The sequence below is a fragment of the Myotis yumanensis genome, unplaced genomic scaffold, assembly GCF_028538775.1.
Source record: "Myotis yumanensis isolate MYYU_CA2020_CCGP unplaced genomic scaffold, mMyoYum1.0.hap1 SCAF_3, whole genome shotgun sequence".
Taxonomy (NCBI): Eukaryota; Metazoa; Chordata; class Mammalia; order Chiroptera; family Vespertilionidae; genus Myotis; species Myotis yumanensis.
This window is the reverse complement of record NW_027223754.1, coordinates 166,013,508-166,030,757: the sequence shown is the minus strand read 5'-3', so window position 1 is coordinate 166,030,757 and position 17,250 is coordinate 166,013,508. Positions and strand designations below refer to the sequence as shown.

Sequence of the window (17,250 nt, the reverse complement as noted above, 5' to 3'; positions counted from 1 at the left end):
TCCTTCTTTCGGAAATCAATACAAATATATATATTTTAAAAAACATCAATGAGAGAGAAACACCGATTGGCTGTCTCCTGACACCTGCTACTGGAGATAAAGCCCGCAACTCTGGGATCCTTTAGTCTGCAGGGTGACGCTCAATCCACTGAGCCACACCGGCAGTCTCAGAGGAATTCTTATAAGATTTTTCTTCATTTTAAAAGAATAATGCCAGCTAATATTTGTTTGCTATGTGCAGACACTTTGTAAATTAAATCATTTAAATTCTATTAACTACTCTATGACATAGGCACTATTATTGACTCCAAATAGATAAGAAAACTGGGGCTTAAGGTAACTTGCCAAAGCAGTACACCAAGGATCCAAATCTAGACATGTCTGACTCCAAAGCCCATTCTCCTAACCTCTAAGAGTCAGCTAATGAGAGTAAAATGTACCTAATTAAATTTGGTAGCTATTAAAATAAAACACATGCACTTTTAAATATTTAAAGACAGCATAGCCCTAGCTGGTTTGGCTCAGTGGATAGAGCGTCAGCCTGGAGACTGAAAGATCCCAGATTCGATTCTGGTCAAGTGCACATGCCTGGGTTGTGGGCAGAATCCCCAGAGGGGAGCATGCAGGAGGCAGCCAATCAGTGAATCTCTTTCATCATTAATGCTTCTATCTCTCTCTTTCCTTTCCTCTCTAAAATCAATAAAAATATATTAAATAAATAAATAAATAAAATACAGCATAAACATGCACATACACAAGTTCCTCATTACTATTTTTATATTCCCTCACTTGAAAACATTTAAAACTGTACTATAGAAAATCAGGTAATGAGGTTGAATTTCTTCTCAAAAAGAGAGTAAATGCTATGCCAAAATTTAAGCAAAAAAATAATAAATCAGTAATATAATCATACTCAGTAAAGATATAAAATTTACTTCAATAAAAAGGCAAGTTCTCTACCTTTATTGGAAATATACTGTATCTTGATCTGAGTGGTGGTTACATATATATATAATAATGCAAAAAGTAATAGAGTTGGATATCAGATCTTTTTGCTTTACTGTATGTTATAGCTCAATAAAAATAAATAAATAAAAAAGACAAGAGTTCTAGGCTCCAAAACACTGTCAATGAAGAAATACAACTATATGAGAAAAGTATTCACAACATATGACATACAGATCTAATGCGTAAAAGTGCTCATATAATGAAAAAAATCAGAATAAAGTGAATTGACAATCAATTTTTAAATTTATTCTTTAATTTCCTGAGAAGAAAAGCCAATAGTCAAAAGCAGCTCAACCTCACTAATTGAAGAAATGTAAATTTTAAAAAAATAATAATTTAGGACTTCCTGTATCTTGTTCAACACTTGAACACTTGAACAAGTAGTTAGAACTTATATTTCCTGAAGTAACAAATATTTGTTGTTAGTAAGGATGTAGAGAAAAGGACCCTCTCCTACAGTGCTGGAAACAATGTATATTGATGTAATCTTTCAGCAGGACAAATTGACTCAACATAACATTTTTAAATGCATGCCCTTTGGCACAGCAATTCCACCTACAGGAATTTATATTAAAACTAGAGGCCCAGAGCACAAAATCGTGCACAGTACAGTCCCCAGGCCTAGCCTGCGATCAGGGCCATCTTCCCTGGCTGCCAGCAGCTGGCCCCGCCCCCAGCCGCCACTCACCCTGGTTCCCTGTTTGCCATCCAGCGATGGGAGCCTGACGGCCGGGGGAGGGACCAAGAGGTCAGCCATTCCTGCCCGCTTGCCAGCCCCACCCCCGCTGCTGGTCACCCTCTGTGTGTGTGGGGCGACCGGCAGGGCGGGGGCCTTGGCCTGGCACCGCCCACATTCCCTGCTACCCTCCCCGGGTCCCTGTTCACCATTGGCGATCGGAGCCTGCCAGCCGGGTAAAGGGAGCAAAAGGTGGTCAGTGTACCTCATAGTGACTGGTTGAGCGGTCATTCTGGCTGTTCTGCCGTTATGGTCGCTGGGCTTTTATTATATAGGATAGTCATATAAATGCATTATTTCTGTACCAGACTATCTTATCTAACGTTATTTGTAATATAATAAATTACAAACCACCCAAATACCCACCAATAGGGAGCTGGTGAAATAAATTATAGCAAAAACACAAAGAAAAGGGTTGGAGGGGTGTCAATCAGGGAAAAAGGAGACATGTAAAACTTTAGACAATAAATAAAATAAAAACACACAAAGAAATGCTATGTGGTCATTTAAAATGAGAAACCAATATGAAAAGATGTCCAATTTACACTGTTAAGTGATAAAGACAAGTTGTGTAAGAGTAGTATAGTAAGAAGTGATTTTTTTTTAATATATTATATTGATTTTTACAGAGAGGAAGTGAGAGGGATAGAGAGTCAGAAACATCGATGAGAGAGAAACATTGATCAGCTGCCTCCTGCACACTCCCCACTGGGGATGTGCCCACAACCAAGGTACATGCCCTTGACCAGAATCGAACCTGGGACCCTTGAGTCCGCAGGCCGACGCTCTATCCGCTGAGCCAAACCGATTAGGGCAGAAGTGATTTTTATAAGACATAAATGTTAGTATATGTACAGAAAAATATCTAGGACACCATATGCCTAAACATCCTATATAATAAAAGGGTAATATGCAAATAAACCGAACAGCAGAACAACCAACCAACCAAAGGGTAATATGCTAATGATATGCTAAGGCTGCTCAACCGCTCGCTATGACATGCACTGACCACCAGGGGGCAGACAGTTGACCACTCGCTATGGTGTGCACTGACCACCAAGGGGCAAATGCTCCAACCAGTAGGTTAGCTTGCTACTGGGGTCTGGCCAATCGGGACTGAGTGAGACAGGCCGGACACACCCTGGAACCCTCCCGAGGTCCCTCCCCAGCTGGCCAACCTCCCACGTCCCTCCCTGGCCCCGATCATGTACTGGTGGGGTTCCTCGGCCTGGCCTGCGCCCTCTCACAATCCGGGACCCCTCGGGGGATGTTGGCGAGCTGGTTTCAGCCCGATCCAGCAGGCCACTCCCCTTGAGAGGGTGCCAGATGCAGGGCTCATGGCTGACGAGCACTGTGGCGCCAGCGCGAGCCTCTACCGATCGGGACTGATTGGGCCTGTGGGTTTCGGCCCAATCCCTGCAGGCCACCCAGAGGGACCCCACCCGTGCACAAATTCGTGCACTGGGCCTCTAGTTTATCAATGGTTACCTCTGTAAGTGGGATTACATTTCTACATTAAACATTTTATATTGTTTTCATTTTTACCATGAGCATTTATTACCTTTGTAATAATTAAAAAAACACACCTGCCCGGCGTAGCTCAGTGGTTGAGCATTGACCTATGAACCAGAAGGTAATGGTTCAATTCCCAGGAAGGGCACATGCCCAGGTTGTGGGCTTGATCTCCAGTATGGGGCATGCTGGAGGCAAACAACCAATGATTCATTACTGATGTTTCTATCTCTCCCTCTCCTTCTCCCTTCCTATCAATAAAAAAATATTTTTTAAAAATGCATGGGAGCTTGATAGGACATGTAACATCAATGCCACAACAATGTATTAAGTCCCCTCAAATTTGAATTTATCACAGCTAAACTCTTCAAATTAGCATACTAAAGGGGAAATATTTTTTTAAAATCTATTTCTTTATTGATTTCAGAGAGGAAGGAAGAGGGAGAGATAGAAACATCGATGAGAGAGAACTGGTTGCCTCCTGCACGCCCCCTACTGAGGATTGAGCCCGCAACTCAGGTATGTGTCCTTGGCCGAAATCAAACCTGGGACCATTCAGTCCGCAAGCTGACGCTCTATCCACTGAGCCAAACAGGCTAAGGCAAGGGGAAATATTTTTGATCTGTTAATTCCAAAATGTGCCCAAAATCTGTTCTCTAGATAATCAACAATCCCAAATTAAAAGTCACTGGATTTGAAAAAGGTCACAACATCACAAAGAATCTCTCTATACCGGATAATTACCATTCATTCATTCAACAAGTTTACCAACGGTTCTTTGGAGGATACACAGAAAAGTGAGTCTCTGTCCTTGCTAAGCTTAATACATAGGAAATAAGGAAAGATAATTTAGTAACAAATTGATTTGAGACTTATTTCACCCTGGTTTTCAAATCTTTACCATGATAGTGCTGAATAGTTTCCTTCTTCACCGCACCCCTAGTGGGGATTCCTGTTGGCACTGAATTGGCACCAAAGACCACTGGTTGACATAATGAAAGCCAGACAAAAAGGTGACATAGTGAATAATTTTATTTATATGAAATGTCCAAAACTGGGAAATCTATTAACATGGAGAGTAGATTAATGGTAGCCTATAGCTAGTGAGATGGGAGAATGGTGGGGTGAGACATAAGGGGCACAGGGTTTCCTTTTGAGGTGATGAAATGTTCGAAAATTGATTGCAGTGATGACTGCCTTCATCTGTGCATATACCAAAAATCATCAAATTGTGTACTGTAAATGGGTGGATTATATGGTATCAGAATATATCTCAATAAATGTTCAAAGCCCTAACTGGTTTGGCTCAGTGGATAGAGCGTCAGCCTGCGGACTCAAGGGTCCCAGGTTCGATTCCGGTCAAGGGCATGTTCCTTGGTTTCGGGAACATCCCCAGTAGGGAGTGTGCAGGAGGCAGCTGATCGATGTTTCTCTCTCATCGATGTTTCTAACTCTCTATCCCTCTCCCTTCCTCTCTGTAAAAAAATCAATAAAATATATTTTAAAAAATAAAAATCATCATTCTCCCCTTTAAAAAAATAAAATAAATGTTAAAAGAAAAAAAACCTTTACCGTAACAAAAGGGAAGAAATGCAGAAAAATTTCAGAACTGGCAAACAGCTATGGACTTCCTCTTCAAATTTTGTTCTTTATCCATTACCTTCTATTCTAGAGCTATCAGATACCCTCATTAAATGCTTCTCTCTCCCACCCTAGCCAATTTTGCTCAGAGGTCAGTGTCGACCCGCAGACTGAGGGGTCTAGGGTTCCATTCCAGTCAAGGGCATGTACCTTGGTTGTAGGCTCGATCCTGGCCCTGGTCAGGGCACATGCGGGAGGCAACCAATCGATGTGTCTCTCTCACATAGATGTTTCTCTCTGTCTTTCCCTCTCTCTTCCACTTTCTCAAAAAAAAAAAAAAAATCAATGGAAAAAATAGCCTTAGGTGAAGATTAACAAAAAGCAGCTTCTCTCTCCCTTAATAAGGGTCTGCTCCTTGCCATCAGAGATAGAGCATAGCTGGAGGTAAGGAGGGTAGGAGTAGTAGAAAGCCAAGCTGATTGGATAATCAACAAAAATTGGGAATACTTTTTTTTTTATATATATATTTTTTTATTGATTTTTACAGAGAGGAAGGAAGAGAGATAGAGAGTTAGAAACATCGATGAGAGAGACATCGATCAGCTGCCTCCTGCACATCTCCCACTGGGGATGTGCCTGCAACCCAGGTACATGCCCTTGACCGGAATCAAACCTGGGACCCTTCAGTCCGCAGGCCAACGCTCTATCCACTGAGCCAAACCGGTTTCGGCAAAAATTGGGAATACTTAATCGGCAAATCCAAAGGGTTTTCTGTGCAATTACTCCCAATACTGATCCCACCAATATCTTACATTACAAGGACAGTATCTAGCTTCACAGAGCCTCTTCCTATGGCATTAGGGAAAAAACTCAAAATTCATCATCCTAAGTCTGAAACACTTTTCCTCAAAACAATCTTAAAAAAGAAAAAGAAATATTTAACTCACAAATCCAAGTGTGTTCATCAAGTGTAGCCCTATTACCTGTGAGTTTATTAAACAAGTATAGTTTTACTTACAGCTGAGATATCACTATGAACTCACTTTCAAGTCACTTATAAATAATGCTAAATAGGGCCATTTCAGGTAGCAAAACTGAAAATAGCACTATTTACAATTCTGTCCAGAAAAGAAAAATTGCTTTATTACTATTATTTTCTTTTTCCTGTCTTAAAAGTCATCCTCAGTCATTACATAATGTACCTCTACCTTCCTCCTCCAACCTGTCATTGACTGGAATTTTATCAAATCTAAATAACTTATATTCATTTGTTTTCCTATGACCATATTATTTATCACTAGAGGCCCAGTACATGAAATTCGTGCACTCGGGGAGCCTGCAGGGAGTGGGCCTAAGCCGTCAGTCAGACATCCTTAGTGCTGCTGCAGAAGCAGGAAAGGCTCCCGCCATCATCAGCCATGAGCCCGGCTTCTTGGGGCCCCGCCCCCGCACCAGTCGCCCCAACCGGCGGGGCGATTAAGGCCCCAGAAGCTGGGCTCACAGCTTCTGGCTGAGTGGCACTCACCCTACTGGAGCACATTAACCACCAGTAGGCAGCTCCTGCATTGAGCGTCTGCCCCCTGGTGGTCAGTGAGCATCATAGCGACTGGTCATTCCACAGTTCAGTCAATTTGCATATTAGCCTTTTATTATATAGGAGGATTTCAAAAATTACAGCCCTGGCCAGGTGGCTCAGTAGGTTGAACATCATCCCATGCACCGAGAGGTCACCAGTTCAATTCCCTATCAGGACACATGTCCTGGTTGTGGGCTCGATCCCAAGTAGGGGGTATATGGGAGCCAGCAGATGGATGTTTCTCTCTCTTTCCCTCTCCCTTCCTCTCTCTCTCTCACATCAATAAAAACATATTTTTTAAAAATTACACTTAAAATTAAGCAGTTTCCCTTTAATTCTATTCTCCCAACCCATATGTTAAGTGTTCAATAACATATTTCTTTACTAAAGATTCCACTTACTCTAAGGATGCACTGAACCTACCAAACAACTAACTAGACCAGTGGTCGGCAAACTGCGGCTCACGAGCCACATGCGGCTCTTTGGCCCCTTTAGTGTGGCTCTTCCACAAAATACCACGTGCGGGTGCACAGGTACAGTGCCAGTGCGATTGAAACTTCGTGGCCCATGTGCAGAAGTAGATATTTTGTGGAAGAGCCACGCTCAAGAGGCTAAAGAGCCGCATGTGGCTCGTGAGCCGCAGTTTGCCGACCACTAAACTAGAAGCTTCAAAGGAAATTTGGAAGGCTGGATTCAGAACAGTAGTATGGCACATAATGAAAGTGACCAACCCTAAATTCTAAACTCCAAATCCCAGTTCAGCAGCAAAGATCAACCACAAAAGAAAAATGAAGTTGGAATTAATCATAAAAGGATTAAACCATATAAAAAATACTTACATATCGATGGAACTGTGTGAAGGACTGAATCATGTAGAATCGATGCATGTATACTATAGCAGTGTTGATAGTCAATTGTGAGCTTTAAATATTCAAGTTAAGGCCCCAAACCAGGCAGGCAGTACAATTCCCAAAAGTACAATCTTTCTATTCTCCCAAAATGACCACGCAAGCTGAGCACAGCAGATATTCCCAAATGAAAATATTTACCTCTCCATCAAATTATTAACTACCAATTGACACTTAGCACACCTTAAACATAACAGTTATTCACTACAAATTTACTGAATAAACAAGCAAGCTTCTTAGCATGTGTGAATCAAGAATGGACATAAACAAAATTACACAAGTCCTAAACCCATCACTTGCCTACTGAAAATCCTGCAATGGTGATTCATTAGCTCAGGACCTCTCCTCACATGATTTACAACACCCTCCCTGACCTGGCCCTAGAGATATGGCTAAACTTTTAAACTTTAGCAATTTTTTCAGTTCTACTTCTCTCTGGCAACCAAGCCTTCTCATAAGGTGATCCCTGGGACCAAAAGTACTGTGGAATGATTTTATATTCAATCACTGACAAAATGTTAAATACCTTATTTCTAAAGACCTCAGAAGACAATGTGGGGTATACAGAATGAGGCCGTCTCATATTGTCAACAACCTTAATAACAACACACATATAAAAAGGAAAGGGCTAGGATGCAACAAAACAGAATTTCAAACAAAATGTTTAACTCAGTACACTGACTGGGTGCTTAAAAACACAATGGATATTGGCAAGAAAGAGAACACCTCTTTTGAAGTGAGCACTTAAAACATAAACGTTCAGCAACACATTTAAGTGGAAGGTGCACGCAAGAACAGTTTTTCACTTTCAGGATGAAAAGAACTTTAAAACTATTTTAGCCTTTTCTGCTACAAAATGAGTATATTTTCTGACCAAATGCTAGAATTGACCTGTTCTTTTCGGGCCCATCCGTGCATGAGGCCCCACCGATGGACCAGGTGGCCATAGCAAGGGTGCACCCTGGTAGCTAGCACCTGCATTTGCACCCTGGTAGCAGGGGTGGTGCTGACCCAGTGCATGTTCACCTTCAAGAGGAAGACACGGCAGATGACCAAGATCATCAAGACGCCTATATCCAAGCCCTGCATCTCTGGATATTGCTTACCACCTGTGCTATTATTCCAGACAAATTCAAGGACAGAAAAACTCAAGAATGCCCTAAGGAAGATTGGGTAACCAAGAAATTACTAAGATTCTGCTACACATGTGAAAATGATGCCAGAATTCCTGAAAAGTTCAGTTCACATGGAGACTCCTACAAGAGTAGAAGAAATTATGTGGCCTTATCAAAGGAGGAGCTGTCAATTTTCAGATTAACAGACTTTGAATTGACACTAAGTTTTCTTACATAGGAGAAAGATGTTCAATATGTCATAAAGTCATTGACAACTGCTAGCTGGTTTCAGATGAATGTCGAAGTTACTGCAACTAAAGAGAAAATATTATGCTATTGAAATTGATCCTGTTCTGCCCAGCCTTCTTGTCTCAGTGGCTGAGCGTTGACCTATGAACCAGGAAGTCAAGGCTCGATTCCCAGGCAAGGCACATGCCAGGGTTTGCAGGCTCAATCTCCAGTGTGGGGCGTGCAGGAGGCATTTGATCAATGATTCTCTCTCATCATTGATGTTTCTCTCTCTCTCTCCCTCTCTCTTCCTCTCTGAAATCAATAAAAATATATTTTTTAAAAAAGAAAGAAAAATTGAGCCTGTTCTTACCATAGAAGAGTAGTACTCTTATGTTTTAGAATGGTAAACTAAATGACATGGTTTGTGGAATAGGTTTCATCAAAACCTAAAGAAACTGACAGAATCTGACGTTATGCTCAAGGAACATGAAAATTTCTCTGATAAGCTCCAACATAGTATACCTGTGTTCATATTTTTGGCTGGTATCAGTATGTACTAGAGATTATCCATCAAGTTGGTGTTTATTATCCAAATGTGATAGTGTCCAACTTCATGGATTTTGATGACAATGGGGTACTCAAAGGATTTAAAGGAGAATCAATTCATGTATTTAACAAACATAATGATGTCTTAAAGAATTCAGAATATTTCAATCAATTAAAAGACAATAGCAATATAATTTGTGTGAGAGACTCTCAGGGACACTTAAGGCAGATACGTAGCCAATGTTGAATACATTCTGAAAAATCGGTATCTAAGTGAACGAGGGGATGCACTTTTAGAAAAGCACATGGACTCTAATGATACTGTTCTAATAAAAGACAAATCATTGGAGGGGGCCAACTCTAACTTACAAAAAGATTCTGTAAATAAGCATTCTTCAAGAAGACCTCTCTCCTCAGGATGAAATTGATGCAAGAACTGTGCATTTGTTCACCTTGCTGAAAGACTTTTATTTATAATATATTCTTGCTTTGCAAGTTTTTCTCTACATTACTGAATTATTTTCAAGCATGTGGAGTCCATCAACTGGAAGCTCCTTTTTCTCACCTCTCTCTACACACTCCTCACCATATTTTTTAACATTTAAAAAAAAATCTTCCTTTTTGTCTGACATCTTAGCAGCCTTGTAGCAGCTGCTCTTTAAGTTTTGCTATGCCACCCAAGGTCAACAATAAAGATACTGGAAAGTCAGCCAAGAAAGACAAAGACCCAATGAACAAATCTGGGGGCAAGGCCAAAATTAGACGTGGTCCAAAGGCAAAGTTCAGGACAAGTTCAATAACCTGGTCTAGTCTGACAAAGCAACATTATAACAAACTGTAACAAAGTTCCCAACTATAATAAGCTTATAAGCCCAACTGTTTCCCTTGAGAGACTGAAGATCCACAGTTCCCTGGCCAGGGCAGCCTTTCAGGAGCTCCTTAGTAAAGGACTTATTAAACTAGTTTCAAAGCACAGAGCTCAAGTAATTTACACCAGAAACACCAAAGGTTGGGATGCCTCAGCTGTTGAAGATGCATGAACAACAGGTCCCACTAGCTGCGTATTTTGAAAAATAAACTATTAAATCAGGGAGAGGGGATATCTTAAAGTTAAAATTTGAAAAATAACTCTCTATTTCCAAAGAGCATTTTGTAGTTAATGTTATCATGATGTTTTTGAGGAGTCTCTTTACACTGGGAAAGTTTGTAGAAGTTTAGAAAGTTTTATGAAATGGTGAAATAATGTGTATGATTTTTAAGTATAGCCATTTTTGTAATTTGTGTGAATTATGCTGATGGTATCTCCATCTACTAAAATTGTGTTATTTTGGTTAATTTGTTTCAGGAAAATTGATAATTACCAAAAAATACTGGTACTTGATGTTTGAAAAAACTGTTGGTATCCACATGTCACTAGTCATGATTAAATGTTTTGAATCAAAGTTTTGATAATAAATATGAAATGAAAAGCCAAAAAATGCTTGGAGGAAAAAAATCACTATATTACCTCATCTTTGAAATATGAGAAAAACAAATACACATCAGCACTGACTATCTTAAAACCCCAACTTTTTTTTTAATCTCTAGAGAATTTTTGTAAGAATTTATTTGAGCCAAACAGGATATGCCGGAAAGTAAGGTCTCAACATGACTCAGAAAAATGCTTTCAAAAACCCAATATTTTTCAACGTTTTTTTAAACCGTTAGATCATTAGGTCTACATCCCTACAAATCTTAACTGGCATCCCCCCTTCCTCTGAAATTCTATGAAACTCTAACAGTCGCTACTATTTGAACTTGAGTGTCAAGTATTGTGTAGGCCATTTAAATTAAATGCAAGAATTATCACTCCATTTTACAGAGAACACCAAGAATTTGACAGCTTTCTTAGAGAGGTAAGTGGGAAGAAGAAACTTTGAACCAAAGCTGGGCATTAATTCTAGGCCACCCTTTATAAGACCCTCAGGTCATGAATTTCTCAAAATTCTCTATACACACTAAATTCAAGACGCAGTCATCAACGCTAAAACCTCCACCAGAGCCTAGGCCCTAGGGCATAGCAGAAAAGCATAATCTCAAAGTCACCAGAACAGGCGATCAGAACACACCGAAAATGGCCTAAGAACGGCCGGTTAAAACATAAAGCCGGGAAGCACACGAATTCCCGGCAAGGTTGGTGGCACCGGTGAGCGAGCGGGAAATTAATTCCGCCTCGGCTCCCTCGCGCGAACACTGAACTTTCAGCCTGCCCCACCGCAGTCTCTCCCACCCGACATCAGCCCCTGCCCACCCTCTCCCCACTTCCGTCCCTCAGAGAGCCTGGGGCCTGGACGCGAGAGCCAGGCGGGACTGATTCCAAGGCCGAAGGCCTAGGCCGCAAGGATACACATAAAGACGTTGCCCCATGTCCTGGAGCAGATTGGCCGCCTGCTGACGATAAGAAAGTTCTTTATCTGGGTCCAGCCCAAAGCGACGGGATGGGCTATTTTCCAGCTGTTCTCGAGTAAAATACCACCGTTTGTTGTTCTTTCTCTCTTCCTCCATAGTGCTCCAACCAGAAGGCAGCGGCGAAGGCTGCAAGCGCTTCCCAGCGTCACTTAAGCGGCGACACACATCCGCTGTGCGGAGGCAACTGCGCCGTGACGAACTTCCGCTAAGAATGGCCGGATAGGTTGTGACACGCTTCCGCCGAGGAGAATAGTTGAAGGGTCTACTTCCTTAATGGATCACGCGACAGCCAGTAACCAAGTAAACAGCCAATAGGCGAGCAGGAAAGACCTCGGGGTGGGGACGCGAGTGCCCGTCATGTGACTCTTGGAGGGAGGGTGAGGTTAAAAAGTTTTCGTTCAAAACCCCGTCCCCTCTCGCGAGAAGTAGGCTGAGCATTCGCGCCTTGCGCGAGAGGGTGAGGCAATGTTTGTGGCGGGATTAGGCGCCCGCCCACGCGCCGCTCCGCGGCTTCTCGGAGAATTTCGTTTGTGGCGGAGGCGGCGATATAAAATGGGGCAGATGGAGAACTTGACAGAGAAAATAGGTGAGACTGACAAAAACTAAAAAAGTGATCATAGTGGCCCTATCGTATATCGTAACGTGAAGCAACTGGAAGCTCTCACATTATTGATAACAATGTAAATTACGCATTTGGGACGCTAAAGCCTTGAATGCATTCTTAGCTTCTCCACAGTGATCCAACTTAAAGGAATAAAACGAATAAAGTCGCTTTCCTTGATTCAACTCCTGTCACTCAACTTATTGGCTTTCATGCAGCACGCAGAACTAGTTTTCACTCAATTACAATAATACTTTGAGTTTTGTTTATTTCTAGATATGGCTGTTCCAGTGCAGTAAGTTTAGTTTAGTTTAGGTCATTCTCAATTATTTCCTTCCATTCCAGGCCCTATCTGCCATATACTGCCTGCAGTAAGCCTTAGCTCTGTTTTACTCCAGAAAAATTGAGATTCAGAAAGATGTAAATTACATCAGGTTATATAACATTCAAAAAAATAATTATTTCAAACTTCCATCATCATAGACTTTTTTCTTTTAATAGAATAAGCACTTTTCCAGTTATGTAGTCATGTATGTTGTTTTTTAAAAGTCAAATTTATTTCTCCCAGATCCCTCTTTCCTATTTCTCTGACCTGTGTTTGGTTCTCCACTTAATCTCTTGGATCAGCGATTTTCAACTGATGTGCTGCAAGAATCTTTAAAATATGCAATACAGGCACTGGCCTCTTTTCCCTTTCAGTGGTTCTCAACCTTCTGGCCCTTAAATACAGTTCCTCATGTTGTGACACAACCATAAAATTATTTTCGTTGCTACTTCGTAACTGTAATGTTGCTACTGTTATGAATCGTAATGTAAATATCTGATATGCAGGATGGTCTTAGGCGACCCCTGTGAAAGGGTCATTTGACCGCCAAAGGGGTCGCGACCCACAGGTTGAGAACCTCTGCTTTAGATTGTCAAATAAGAGAATCACAACAGCCAACACAACAATAGCCGTCTGGTATGAATGAATCAATTATACCTTTTTTGTTAGATTGGCCAAAAATATATAAATATTTTCTGGTGTGCTACAGAATTTTAGTAATTAGTTTGTGCCATGAGGTGAAAAGTTGAAAATCGCTGTGTTAGATTGGTGACTCCATTTTGAATTTGCTATCCTGGTTGAGTATGCTAGTCTTCCAAGAGAAGTTCTGGTATCTGTAAGGCTTCAGGCAATGCACCTGCTAACCAATGGCTTGCTACCCTGCCATACAGAAGAGGAGGACCATGTAAATCAGAGAAAAGAAATATTCCTTGGCTGAAGATCAAATTACTTGAAAGTAGGCAGCAGATAACATAATTGATAAAGGTGACTTTTTGTGTCAGGCCAGAATCCAAATCCCAGCTATTCAATTTTTTTTAAAAAACATCTTAACCATGTTTTAGATTTATTGATTTTAGAGAGAGAGAGGACAGGAAAGAGCGAAAGAGAAACCTTAGTGTATGTGGCCTGACCGGGGATTGAACCCGCAACATTGATATATTTGGATGATGCTCTAACCAACTGAGCTACCTGGCCAGAAAATCATTTTTAAGTGTACATGTCAGTAGTGTCAACTATATTCACATTATTATGTAACTGGTCTCTACAACTTCTTCATTTTGCAAAACTGAAATTCTGTACCCATTGAACAAGTCCTCATTTCCCCCTCTGCCTAGCCCCATTCTACTTGCTGTTCCTATGAGTTTAACTACTTTAGATACATCATAGACATGGAACCATACAGTATTTGTCTGTCCGTGACTAGCTTATAGCATTATACTAATACTAAGTCTTGGTATAATGACCTCAAAATTCCAAGCTACTCTTTTAACCAGCTGTGTGATCTTAAATGTCATCTCTGCATACTGTCAGAACACCTGACACATAGTAGGTATTCGATACATGTTTATGGTCAAAATAATGTTAACCCTCTGGTACGTTGCCCTTAAAGAACAACTGACAAATCTTAAGCCAGAGGAATTTTTTGTTGTTGAATAGGACCCCTTTTTCTGTAAATCATACCTATAAGGCTACTCTTCTTACTCACTAGACTAATCTTGTACAGGATTATACCATATTTCATGGTTTAATCTTATTTTGCTGTGCTTAGGAATGTCATATTTCAGTTGTGTCAAATATTACCATTTACTACAGATAAAACAATTTCTCCCAACATTCTTATAGTCTCCAAATTAAAATATGAAGAGATGGTGTTCTCTTCCAAACTATCCCTAACTCCACATTCAGTAATGTCATGATAGCTTGAAATTGGCCAAGGTGTGTATGTGCTGATAAATTATTAACAGCCAGCTACCCAGAAAAGTAATTGTAAGTATATGTATACGTACATAAAGTTTACTGTAAAAATTACTGATATAAAGGATGGGTAGCACACAATTTATAAAAAATAAAGTATGCAATCTTATTTATAGCCAACTGGTTCTTACAGAATGCTTTCAGTGAGTTTTACCAAACTCTTTGAATCAAGAACCAACCTATGATTGCATTTGACAAATGAGTATAGCTTTGACTATTGGTTGACATTTTCATTTGCATTATTCAATAAGATGAAAGTGAAACAATGAGACTTATGTTGGAACTTATTTATCAGTGACTTGAGCAATGTCTTTGCTGAATTGGATAATAGTTTTGAATACTGGAAGAATATTTCAATTTTTGTGCTATTTATAATGTAATGGCCCCAAACATGATACACTTTTAAACTTAATCTACATAATTAAAGTTTTCTCTACACTTTCTTAACTCTAGTCAGTCAATAAAACAATAAATTAAGTCTTTGTCTGTAGCATTTGCCATTTTCTGTAGTGTTACCTCCCACCATGGCCAATTTCAAGCTACCAATGTGACATCACTGATCATGAAATTGGAAAGAGATGAACACACAATCACATAGTATATTCACCATGCAGAGAAAATAGACAGGGACTTCTGGTTTCCAGTCTGATGTGTAAAGAGCTTGGAAATCATCACTCCTCACAACCAAACAAAAAGGCTGAACTGAAAATCAATAATTCTTCTTAAATGCCGGAAGCCAGTCCATCCTTGCTGCTTGACACAGTCACTGCAGGGAAGAAACATCTGCACAGCATACGTTTCAAGGGACCTGGCATATATGGCATACTGTTTTTAATATGTTTGCTCCCCTTCTTGGCGCTATGTGTTTTAACCAAGGTCACCTCTTCAAGAAAGGTTGTTTCCCCAGGTAGGGATTTTTCCCTGAAGTTAGGGAAGGAATAAAATCCCTTAACTAAGTGCCAGGCTGGTAGTTAATCACTTTAACTAGAACAGTCACGCTTAAGTACATAATCTTTACTCCCTGGAATGGAGATAAGAAACACCCTAACCTTTGGAATAGAAATTGATAGGATTAAAATCATCTGGTATACTGGAGAGCATTATGCTAAGTGAAATAAGCCAGTCAGAGAAAGATAAATACCACATGATCTCACTCATTTTTTGGAATATAGAGAACAACATAGACTGATGAATAGGGACAGATCCAAAGACAGAGAAACAGCAATCAGACTATTAATCCCCAGAGGGAAAGGGGGGTGTAAGGGGAAAAGATCAACCAAAGGACTTGTATGCATGCATATGGGCCAAGCCAATGGACATGGACAACAGGGGGATGAGAGCATGAGTGGGGGGGGGGGGGGGGGGAGGCGGGATGTGGGTTAATGGGGGGGAATGAGGACACATTTGTAATTCCTTAACTAATAAAGAATTTAAAGATTTAAAAAAAAAACTGGTATAAATACAGATGTAACAAGACAATAAAAAACAGAACCTGGCTGAAGAACCTAGCAAGAGAACATGGCAAGAGAACCTAGACAGAACTTGGCTGGAGAACCTGGCTAGAGAACCTGGCTAGGCTGGTGATCAACTGAACGCTGTCTCCGTGTCATTCCTTCTTCACTGACTCCATCCACATCTTTGGGAACCCCTGGACCTGCTGGGGCAGGACCCCAAAACTTAAATGCATCAAAGAATTAAGGTAACAGGACAACCTCTACCACAAAAAGTGGAGAGACAGGCAGAATCAGCAGGCAGAACAGAGAATCATGGCTCACTGGGAGCAAAAAATACTACTGGAACCAGCAACTGGTAGGAATTGACCAATTGCTGATAAGTGAAATTGGACTACATTGAAAGATTTAAAAAAGCTCCCGGGGCTTTGCCTTAAGGAATCCCCCACATTTTTGTGCATTTTACCTCCAGGAACCCCATATGTCTTACTATGAAGATATGAAGATTGGAAAATATTATCCTCATCCTTCTGGCAAGGAAAGGGAAAGTAACCATTTTGAAATACAGAGCTTTTGTTTTGTTTTTTTAATTTATTGATTTTAGGAAGGGAGAGAGAAAGAGAAGCATCAACTTGTTGTTCATTGGTTGATTCTTTTCTCCCCATTGGTTGATTCTTGTATTTTTCATCATCATATACTGTGTTTTTGTCAATCGAATGAATTTTATTATTTCTTCAAGGTTCTTCACATACGTACACCTTAAGAGATATCAAGTAGGCATAACATGTTCTCAAAAAATTAGGGTTGGCACGCAGAAGAATTTTGAGTCAGAGATTTTGCTGGTTTTGGCACACACTCACAAAAAGGTTGCCCACCCCTGGCCTAACCAATGTGGGAGAAGGAAAACAACCAACTCCAGCCTCCTCTAGCTTGTTTCATTTAAGGGAAGAAAAAAGACAAGCATTTGTGAAGGTCACAATCCAGGAACACAAGCTCACTGAAAGACTGAGGCCAATCCTATTAGATTGGAGAACACTTCTCTCCCACCCCACCATTTTACCAACACATCAGTAGGGATCCTCTGTAATAACAGGGCATTACAACTTGGAAGAACTACAAGCTCAGACTATTTAAGAAGGAGTCTCTAGGGCAGGGGTGGACAAACTTTTTGACTCGAGGGCCACAATGGGTTCTTAAACTGGACCGGAGGGCCGGAACAAAAGCATGGATGGAGTGTT

At 40.6% G+C, this 17,250-nt stretch overlaps 1 protein-coding gene and 1 pseudogene across 2 annotated transcripts in view; one reads left to right on the top strand and one right to left on the bottom strand.

Annotated features, from left to right (window-relative positions):
• Positions 1-11,842, bottom strand: part of CCNT1 (cyclin T1) — a 46,836-nt gene extending 34,994 nt beyond the window's left edge. For both annotated transcript variants that reach the window (XM_070410331.1, XM_070410332.1), the window contains exons 1-2: positions 11,600-11,842; positions 7,253-7,334 (exon numbers count right to left, since the gene is read on the bottom strand). In XM_070410331.1, coding sequence (XP_070266432.1) covers positions 7,253-7,334; positions 11,600-11,757 — 240 coding nt within the window. In that variant the 5' untranslated portion in view covers positions 11,758-11,842. The remainder of the gene's footprint in view (positions 1-7,252; positions 7,335-11,599) is intronic.
• LOC139005343 (cytosolic 5'-nucleotidase 3A-like) lies at positions 8,252-11,566 on the top strand (annotated as a pseudogene).
• Positions 11,843-17,250: the final 5,408 nt, after the last annotated feature.